Below are 11,467 nucleotides of genomic sequence, written 5' to 3' on the forward strand. Positions count from 1 at the left end.
TGATTTGGAATAGCTAAAATCCGCTTCCGAGCTCCACATCATATATATCTTAGATGGAGCTTAGGAGAAAAAAATTAAAATATAAAAGTTAATAGTATGTAATAAATAAAATATTTAAATAATATTTTTGATAAAATTAGTAAAGATATAATAGATTTTTAATAATCCAAGTGTAAAATTAAATTAACTTGTAAGTTATAATAATTATTGTTTACCAATCACTTTAATAAAGTATTCTAACTTTTAAGCTAAAGGCCCAACCTCAATATTAACAAGAAAACAAATTGTATCATCTAATTAATGTGCCTTTTCTAATTGAGTACCAAACATTTAACAAATGAATCACATATATATACTAGGCGTAAAACGAGATAATGTTACGTGCAATGATGCACAAATTAATTTGTAAAAAATATAATAATTCTTTTATATCGCTAATTGATGTGGGAAAATTTAAACAAAATTACAGAAAAAAAGCAGTAAATCCTAATCTACTACGTATACTACTCTAAAACTTCATGCTACTGCTGTGATATTGCTTGCAGGATTCTCAATCCTTCTCCGCCGCCTTATGACAATGACCCAAGTTACTACTTCCAAAATAACGGCAATGGCTCCCAAGACAATAAGAACACAAGCATACACCAAGCGCCAAATCTTCAAAGGGTTCAAAATATTAAAACCCTCAAAGATGTTGAAGATGCTTAATATTATGATGGCGTATCCAACAGAATGGTGGTAAAAATTCCACCAAATTCTGTACTTGTGCTCCTTCTTTGGTCTCAGTTTCAACGCAAGAACCTGAATGAAGCCAAGAACGAGAAGTAGTATCCCAATAGTCCTGTGAGTGGAATGTTGAATGCCATGAGATTTGTTGCCAAGGTAAATTCCTGTCCCCGCTCCGGCAATACCAAGTAAGTAAGCCGAGGATTGGCATATGATGTGAGCATAAAACCAAGCGGGATCAGCTGATTGGAAGACCTTCATGTACCTGGCAGTAATAGCACCCACTGGCATCAAGAAGCCCCAACTAGCCGCGTTTATGATTCCATGAACCTGCTTGAAATGAAGAGTACCCGAGGTTCCTCCTTTGGTAGTCGTAACTTTCCCGGAAAGAAGATCCAAAGTACCCATTGATTTGACATTGTCGCCTCCTAGAGAATGCATGCCGAGGTGATTGTCACTACGTACAGGACCTTCTTGCCACACGTGGCTCACTGTGGTCATGTTCTTTGGAAGCACTATCGTTGCGTATATTATCATCACGTTATTGGAAAAGTCTGCTGAAATCTTGGGAACCTGAAAGCTCAAGTTTCCCTCTTGTAATTCGGTGCCATAACTCATCACCGGCGATGTGTATGCCTTCAAGATTCCGTTAGGGTTACGGTAGGCTACAAGAGATTGAGAGCCGACCATGCCTTTACCGGTAGGGTTTATTGCCCACGCAATCCATCTGGTTGGTTGCATGCCTACATGACGATAGGCCAAGTCGACAGAGCCGGTTGCTTCGTCGTAGCTCCAGTGGAGAAAAGAATTTAAAGCTTGCAAATCAACGCATGCACCGTATTTGTTGTTGTGGGTGGTGAAACGGTAATTGGTACATGTTTGAGTTGTTTGAGCGAATGAAGAAGATGAAGAAAGCAACAAAGTAAAAAGCGCAATCAGAAAGATTCTCTTCATGGATTTGTTTGGGGAGTTTAAAGACAGAAACTAATTTTTATTTTTATATAAGCAATCTGTCTCTTGCTACTGCTATGTATTTATAGAAGTAAACTAAATAGGAAATCTCAGTTCCTTGTGAACTTGAGTTTCCTGTTCGTAATAGGAATAACACCCATATAGATTACGAAACCTCACTAGGAATCCTTCTGTGTACAGGGAACTAGAATAGGAAATTTCATCAATATATATATGATTTTGCATGGGTTGTGGAGTAGGCGTGTTTCACGCGTCTATATTTCGCAGCGACACAAACATGAAAAAAAAAAATCGATAAATATATTCATCATAATCTTGAACGAAATTTGTGAGATTGTTGAATTTGTATTACAATTTTTTAATACGTGGCTGAATTGCATCGAGACGATTAAGACTAATGCAGTTTCTTTTTAATTTATTCATGTTTTTTCAGGACTGTCATACTATTTTTGGTTGTTGAGCCAATCCAGGTCTGCAATCCTTGGAGCGTACTTTTCGGAGATTTTTGCTATATATTCCATCATTATAATAATCTGATTGATCAACAATTTTACTTGTCTTTTATGTCTCTATTGACGGTTTAAGGCAAGGCTCACTTTGTCCCCAGATTTATTGTACTTTCATTTTCATTATTGACAATATTCCTCCGCAATGAGGCTCCATTCATATAAAAAATATATTATAAAATTTTAAAGATTTCAATTTTTGAGTGACAAGAAAATTAGTTTTAAATAAAAAATGAATAAGGGGTAATTATTAGGTTATATAGTGCTTACGAATTAATGTGGTACCAGGAAGGAAATTTAATGGTTTATTTCTAGTTTTTCAGAGTCAATACTCAATACAACACTTTAGAGGTCATTATATATCACTTCACCTCTTATTATTTTCATAATAATCAATAATCCTCCTAACATCATAGTTTTATAGTATTGCCCTTATTTTTAAATACATTTTATTCATATTTATTATAAATTAATAAATAATATCAATGTAAATAAAAATTAAGAAGTTTAAGTACTAGAAATTTTTTTTATGTAAATAAAGAATTAATAATTAATAAGATATTTTTCTTATACTTTTTGTCATTTAAAATTTTTTTTTCTTATAGTAAATTTATATTTTATATTTGTTCTTGCTCATACTTGATACAGGTAACAATAATCTCAAATTAGACAATTACTGCATGAAAAGGAAATGCAGAATAATTTTCATCTTTTGGATGAAAAAATAGTTCCCAGAAATAAAATTAATTCCATTCATATTAGTCTATTCACTCCTGAAATTCTTCACTTGGAAAGAAAAACGAGAAATACACTTGTAGTGGGTTCAATTTTTGGTATGAAATGCATTGCAAGTTTTGCGGTCTCTTTCATTGAAATCAAATTTTCTTCATTTGAATAGCAGTAACATAGAAACTCTCAACTGCTAAGCTGGGTTAGTTCTCTTGTTAGTCAAGCATAACAAATTAGCAACGGCAAAACAGCTCTCAGCTTTTGTTCTTTTGCTTCTCATCATATGCTGGCCTTCTCCGCTTAATAACAACACAAAATTCCAGGTTAATTTATAACAACACAAAATTCCAGTTATATATGCAAAATTTATGCAATGATAGTTGATGCCAAATTTTGAGCTTGAAATTTTTAGAGGTCTTGAATAACTTGTAACATTTGTAATTCTCTGCAGAGAGGCAATACCACCAGCTAATGAAGGCGAACAGGGATGGTTCTTTCACACTCTTGGCAGTGCTGCCCAATTTATACAGAATTTTGACATTTTAAGAATCTGACTCTATGTCATGGAATCAAGTCCGTTGATTCTCTGTTAAATTTCTTGAACGTGTTGAAAAATTTATGATGGACAGGTTAGCCAATTCGTGCTTGTCAGAGTGAGTGAGCCTATAAGGCCTCATATAATCCAAAACCAGGAGCATGACAGGTTCAGTTTCCTGTCAGCAAATATTAACTTTTCGAGTTTTCTTTTCTATAAAGTGCATCAAATCTTTATACCTTTTTCAGGTGAACAAGGACAGACGCTGAAGGTAGACGGCAAGGCTTCGTGTTTTCATTTCTATCTAATAAATAACATGGTGCGTCCAGAAACCTTCAACTGGAGATGAACGGCCAAATGCATGCATGCCGTTCTGCTGCGACAAAGTACACATTGACTGTAGGATTATACAAGCCGGGGACCGTGTTATGAGCCTAACAACAATTACTCTCATGCTTCAGTTGTCACATATCTCCACTACAGGGCCAATAACAAGCTAACCCACACCTATGATTTCATGAAGCGTGGTCTGATTATCTCTCAGGACCAACGTAAACTTGAAAATTTCCCTTTTTGCCACTAAATTATTATCTATAAACTTACACTTTGAATCTGCATTATCAAAACTAAGAACGTGAAGATATAATATACACGATTGTCATATTTCATTTTGCAGCTGTTGGAAAATACATATATGAACATGCTAATGAGGAGGAAATCCTTTAGTGATTTTTCATATTAAATAAAATTGGATGATTGAAAAGTAAAATTTTACATTGCTTATGGCTAATGAATTGTATGTGCTTCCGTATGAATTTATGAAGAGCTTTCTAACTTGAAATAAACAAACATTGATTCGTTGATTTTAGCCGTGATGATGCCATTATGGATTAGCAAGGGCATCACAATTTCAAATTAAAACTTCTTTGATGAGATTGAGGACAAAACTGTCACAAGCACATGGGATGGGTTATATTCAGATCCTATTCAAGTTTCCGTCGGACCAGTCATAAGAACTTGAGCAAAAAATTTCAAAGAAATGCTTAATAGGTTTATTCAAGCAACTTGGGCTCAATTAAATTCATGGAAGCCCGTTGGAGGAATCGCACACGATAACTACATGATTCAGGCTCTTAAGGTTTTCAAATAATCACTTCCATAAAATAGAAAGTTGCTTACACATTATGGCGGGAAAATATAATATTTGCCTTTTTCGGATACTTTCCCGATTCTTGAGGAGGCTAGTGGAAAGACAAATCAATTATTTCTCTTTTAATTGTCGAGTTTCCATTCTAATTAATATAAGGCATTTAAGGCGATTAGGATTTTGATTTGATTTAGATTCTTTCTTATTTGCTTAGATTATGATTATGATTTGATTTAGATTTTTTCCTTATTTGCTTTAGATTAGAATTCCGATTTGATTTCAATTTAGATTTATTTCTAAAAAAATTTATAACCAACCCTATATAATGTACTCGCACCCAATAAACAGAGAAGATCAGTTTTGAATCTGGTGATTAGGTATGGTTACACATGCATAAGGAATGATTTCTGGAATGGAGGAAATCTAAATTATTGTCTTGAAAGGATGGTCCTTTCCAAGTTTTGGAATGGATCAATGATAATGCATATAAGCTAGATTTGCCCAATGAGTACAATGCAAGTACTACTTTTAATGTTTCTAATTTGAGTCCTTTTGATGCAGGTGATAATTTGAGGACAAATCCTCTTCAAGAGGAGGGGAATGATGGGATTAAGGGCAAAACTATTACTAGCACATGGGATGAGGTATATTTAGATCCTATTCAAGTTCTCGTCGGACCAGTCACAAGAGCCCAAGCAAAGAAATTCAATGAAGTGCTTAATGGGTTAATTCAAGCAACTTGGGCTCAATCAAATTTATAGAGGCGCGTTGAAAGAATCGTACATGATAAATGCATGATTCAAGCTCTTGAAGTTTTCAAATAAACACTTCCATGAAATAGGAAGTTGACTTGCACATTATCACGGGAAAATATATTATTTTCCTTTTTTGGATACTTTCTCATTTTTTGAGGTTGCTAGTCGAGAAACAAATCAGTTATTTATCATTTAATTGCCGAGTTTCCATTTTAATCGATATAAGGAATTTAAGCTGATTAGGATTCTAATTTGATTTAGATTCTTTCCTATTTGCTTAAATTAGGATTCTGATTTGATTTAAATTTTTTCATATTCACTTATATTAGGATTCTAATTTGATTTAAATTATTTCCTTATTTACTTTAAATTAGGATTTTGATTTGATTTCAGTTTAGGATTTATTTCCAAAAATTCTTGTAACCAACCCTATATAATGTACTCGCATCAATAAACAGAGAAGATCAGTTTTGATGTAATTGGTGAGAGAGTTAATTTTCTTTGGTTCTTAAACAAACTCTTTGAACTTATCGGATTTTGGTGGCATTCAAACTCTTAACTTATCAATCAGATCATCCATAACTAATTGTAGCGTCGTCACATACCAAGGTTCGAGCTTTCATTGAGCATTGGGGTCGCGGTTCCATTTATTTCCAAGTTTAGATTCGATCTTGGAGATTAAATTGATTAGGGTCGCGTCAGTTCTTAGCGGGGTCCATATCATTCTTGGTCTAATTGTCTTCAATTTCAAATAAAATATTTGAGTTACCTCAATGTAATTAAATCTTGAAATCTCGATGAACTATTCAGCATTAAAGTTCTGCAGACTCTTTAGAATCTAACAAAGAAACCAAGAGTCAAACTCACGTAAAATCGAAGAGTCATAAAATGATCCTCCTCATCTTTTGGAGCGTTTGCATAATCATCTCTACCTGGACTTAGGAGTTGATTGTTCATCCGAACACTTATTTGGAAGTGAAAAGCACAAAGTTATGCAACATCTGAGTACATAAAGTGCTTTGGAATGTGTGCTTTGGCGCTTTCGCCTTTTAGGGGCTATTTCATCATGTTGTATGACAAGATACATAAAATGGCACTTCGTTGATCTATTTATTATTGCTTGGGGCACAATAGTACACTTTCGTTTAGTACAGAATGTTAGTATGAGGTCCAAGTATGACAAGGTAATTGCCCAAGGTACTTGTTCAATGATAGTTTTTAGAATCATGTCTATATGTTCTTGTAATATGATTTTTGGCTACATGATAGTGCTAGCAGTCATAGATCATACTATTAGAGTATTTCGACTACCTTATTCTTTTGTTGTATAATTATGATAATATTATTACAAATGGTTAATATATGTTGGCATTAACTACAATATACTTTTTAATTCTATTAGAAATTTTGGGAGCTATGTGGATGAGATTATTTAAGTATATTAATCACAGTGATGTGTGATATTATAGATGTTTGAGGAGATATTGATTAATGAAGTTGGTTAAATATCCGGCTGTTTTGGGAGTACTAACTTTATTATAAATGTTTGAAGAGATATTTACTAATGAAGTTGGTCGAATATCTAATTATTCGAGAAGTGCTTACTTTTGTAGGTTGGAAACTTAAAATATGGGAGACTCTAACGAATTTCAACAAAATCCTTAATGATAATTTTATTTATTCATGTTAGATGGAACTAACTAGATTCACCCTTAGAGTTGGATAGCTGGTTTCAAATTCACCTCATAGATTTGTTTTGGGGATTAAAAACAGAAACTAATTTTTCATTTGATACGAGCAATTCTTTGCGATTGCTATTTATTAATAGGAATAAGTACACAGAAACCGATTCCACATACAGAGCCAGGAAATTTCATCAAAATAGGAAACTTTGTTAGGTTTCATTTAGGAAATTGTAAAATATAAATTTATCAATAACATAAAATTACAAATTTCATTTAGAAACCTTTAGTAAAATTATTTTCTAAACATGAACACAAATTTTATAAATCTATTAATCTTAATTTTGAGCTGAGATTTATGTGATTATTAAAATCATGTATATGATAAAATTTAAGCATTTCATTTTTTTATAAACTAAAAATTATATTACAACGACATTATCTTTGATTTAAAGCTAGGTTTTAACAAGAAAAAGAATGTAATAATATTGTCTAAGAATAAAAAAGAATATGAATATTTATTTTTACTTATCGAATCATAGTAGAAGAGTCTTTCTTTTATTCCCAACCATGTTTTTGCTTTTTTTAACTTTTCTTTTGTTCATTACCTTTTCATTGAGTATAAACAGCTAATTTAACATATTCGTATTTATCATCCTCTAATACATATTCGTATTTATCAGCTAATTTAGTTTAATTGTTAAAACTCCTTAGGTTCCAACTTCACTCACACACAGAGAGTCTTCTAATATACACCTCATTAAATATCATAAATTCATATAATAAATACTAATAAAAGTCAATTGGTAGATTTTAAATGCTATAAACAATTTTTTCACAATTTTTGTTTTCTAACTTCGTCGGAAAAACTTTAGAATGCGGACGTCAGCATACCATTATAAAATATCGTTGGAAAATAAAATATATAAAATTGATTCATGCATAGATGATATTTCATGGGGTTATTTATCGTCAGCCCCCACAAGTTTCGACTATGTGCACTGTGCACCCACATCTTTCGACCATGTGTACCACACCCCCATTTCTGTTAAAAAATCGGTTAATTCTAACTGTTCAGACTGTTGTTAACCTAAAAGACCATACTACCTCTGTTTTGAATTGAATTGATGTATAAGTACTAAAATATCCCTTATAACTTATGAAATTTACATCAAGAAATAAAGATTTCTTATAACAATATCTATTTTTATATATTTTTTAAATTAAATTGAATCAATTTTTTTTCATTATCATAACGAAATTGTAAATCGGTAAACTTCAAAATGAGAGACAAAGCAGGATTCCAAAGGGAAAGAAGAAAATCAAACACAGAATCATCATCAGATTACAAAAAATTCCAATTATAAAGAAACCAAATCAAATTATACCAAACAGCTGCTGCAAATTTCACTGTAAAATTCTATTACAAAAGACCCAAACTAAGAAAATTTAACAAAAAAGAATCCAAAATAAAAAATCATAAAACTAAAGATTTCAAACCCTAAATCAAATTATAGAGGCGACGGAGACGGCGACAGCTTCAAGTGGTGGCGTCAGCGGTTTCGTGCAGCAGTGGAAGTGATGGCAGATCACGCAGCGCATGCCATTTTTTTGTTGTCGATTCAAGTTGGTGGCTGATCACTTCGATAGGCAGCACTAGTGAAAGACAAGAAGAAGGAAAAGGAGAATAAGAAGAAAAAAGAAGAAGAAGAAGAACGAAGGAATAAAGACGGGAAGAAGCAAAGGAAGAGAATAAAAAAAGAAAAGGGAAATAGAAGATAGAAAAAAAAAACGAAGGATAAAAGTCTTCTTTCCCAAATTTTTTTATATATTATTTTAATTTAATACAAAATTATCATTTTACCCTTCTTTTATGTTAAGTTAACGGTAGATGGACGAAAATGGGGGCGGGATGCACATGGTCGAAAGATGTGGGTGCACAGTGCACATAGTCAAAACTTGTGGGGGCTGACGATAAATAACCCTATTTCATGTGGATGCAAAGTTTACAACATTGTACAATGACATAAACTACTTTACAACATTGTAAAGTACATTTCCAATGTCAGAAAGGATTTTATGGCACTGTAAATACTGAATCTACATCTTAAAAAATGCGAATATCCATACTGATAATATTGTTAAAAATAAACTAGTAATAAAGTAGAAAAGAGCGGACAAAAGAAATGTTTGAATAATAGACATTGATAATTTTCTATTCTTTCGTAGTGAGGAAATGAATTACCTACGCGGGAAGGGAATTCAATTTCCTATCAGTGATTATAGAAAGTAATTCCGCCGGTCCAAACAAACTAATTTCCTATTCTAGATCCCTATACACACAAGGATTTGTAGTGAGGTTTCCTAATATTTATTGATGTTATTCCTATTAGGAACAGGAAACTCAAGTTCGTAACGAACTGTGATTTCGTATTTAATTTACTAATATAAATACATAACAGTACCAAGAGATTATTTGCTTATATAAAATTAAAAATTTGTTTCTGCCTTTAATCCTGCCAAAACAAATCCATGAAGAGAATCTTTCTGATTGCGCTTTTTACTTTGTTGCTTTCTCCATCTTCTTCATTCGCTCAAACAACTCAAACATGTACCAATTACCGGTTCACCACCCACAACAACAAATACGGTGCATGCGTTGATTTGCAAGCTTTAAATTCTTTTCTCCACTGGAGCTATGACGAAGCAACCGGCTCTGTCGACTTAGCCTATCGTCATGTAGGCATGAAACCAACCAGATGGGTTGCGTGGGCTATAAACCCTACCGGTAAAGGCATGGTCGGCTCTCAATCTCTTGTAGCTTACCGTAACCCTAACGGAATCTTGAAGGCATACACATCGCCGGTGATGAGTTATGGCACCAATTTACAAGAGGGAAACTTGAGCTTTAAGGTTCCCAAGATTTCAGCAGACTTTTCCAATAACGAGATGATAATATATGCAACGATAGTGCTTCCAAAGAACATGACCACAGTGAGCCACGCGTGGCAAGAAGGTCCTGTACGTGGTGACAATCACCTCGGCATGCATCCTCTAGGAGGCGACAATATCAAATCAATGGGTACTTTGGACCTTCTTTCCGGGAAAGTTATGACTACCAAAGGAGGAACCTCGGGTACTCTTCACTTCAAGCAGGTTCATGGAATCATAAACGCGGTTAGTTGGGGCTTCTTGATGCCAGTGGGTGCTATTACTGCCAGGTACATGAAGGTCTTCCAATCAGCTGATCCCGCTTGGTTTTATGCTCACATCATATGCCAATCCTCGGCTTACTTACTTGGTATTGCTGGAGCGGGGACAGGAATTTATCTTGGCAACAAATCTCATGGCAGTCAACATTCCACTCACAGGACTATTGGGATACTACTTCTCGTTCTTGGCTTCATTCAGGTTTTTGCGTTGAAACTGAGACCAAAGAAGGAGCACAAGTACAGAATTTGGTGGAATTTTTACCACCATTCTGTCGGATACGCCATCATAATATTAAGCATCTTCAACATCTTTGAGGGTTTTAATATTTTGAACCCTTTGAAGATTTGGCGCTTGGTTTATGCTTGTACTCTTGTTGCATTGGGAGCCATTGCCGCTATTTTGGAAGTAGTAACTTGTGTCATTGTTATAAGGCAGCGGAGAAAGATGGAGAATCCTGAAACCAATGTCAGAGCAGCAGCATGAAGTTTTAGCGTTGTAGTATATAGATTAAGATTTACTGATTTTTTCTGCAATTTTGTTTAAATTTTCCCACATCAATTAGCGAAATAAAAGCATTATTAATTTTTTTTGGTACAAATTAATTTGTACATAATTGCATGTAACATTAGCTCGTATATTACGACTAGCATACATGTTGATTTTTTTTAAATGTCGGGTAATCAATTAGAAGAGGCACATTAGATTATACTGTTTGTTTAATTGTTTTATCCCCGAAAGTTAATTACTGATACCAGTTCCATGGTACGAGGAATTTTTTAAGGGGATAGATCTTTCTCAATAGAACCTCTCGTATGAGTTTTAGTAGATGTTTAAGTGTCCTTAAAATACGTAATTGTGGAGAGTAATCTCTAAATTAATTAAACTTCTTAACAATATTCATCTCAAATTGAAAAGTTGGAAATTATACGTGTTTGTAGTTGGTACAACATATTTTTCTTTAATATTTTTAACAACTAATCAAATGCAAATCTCTAAGATAAGTCATCTCTTACATCTTGCTCTTGTTTTCTTTTAACTTCTATATGCTTTTCAATTTTTTTCATTCCCCTGTTTCGACGGCAGCAATTAGCATCCTGTACTGTTCATACTATTCTCAAGTCAAATTGCATTTGTAAATTGTAATGTTTGGACTGATTAATTGAGAAACATTTATCACAACCATATTGCCCAACTTGCTTCCG

The 11,467-nt window shown here is 33.5% G+C and overlaps 2 protein-coding genes across 2 annotated transcripts; one reads left to right on the forward strand and one right to left on the reverse strand.

Moving 5' to 3' along the window:
* Window positions 1-516: 516 nt before the first annotated feature.
* On the reverse strand, window positions 517-1,680 carry LOC18031962 (cytochrome b561 and DOMON domain-containing protein At5g47530). Its single transcript, XM_006421137.1, has one exon. The coding sequence runs from the start codon at window positions 1,678-1,680 to the stop codon at window positions 517-519; it is 1,164 nt and encodes a 387-aa protein (XP_006421200.1).
* A 7,904-nt stretch (window positions 1,681-9,584) lies between these two features.
* On the forward strand, window positions 9,585-10,748 carry LOC18032612 (cytochrome b561 and DOMON domain-containing protein At5g47530). Its single transcript, XM_006421138.1, has one exon. The coding sequence runs from the start codon at window positions 9,585-9,587 to the stop codon at window positions 10,746-10,748; it is 1,164 nt and encodes a 387-aa protein (XP_006421201.1).
* Window positions 10,749-11,467: the final 719 nt, after the last annotated feature.

Source organism: Citrus clementina, unplaced genomic scaffold (genome assembly GCF_000493195.1).
Source record: "Citrus clementina cultivar Clemenules unplaced genomic scaffold, Citrus_clementina_v1.0 scaffold_9, whole genome shotgun sequence".
Lineage (NCBI taxonomy): Eukaryota > Viridiplantae > Streptophyta > Magnoliopsida > Sapindales > Rutaceae > Citrus > Citrus x clementina.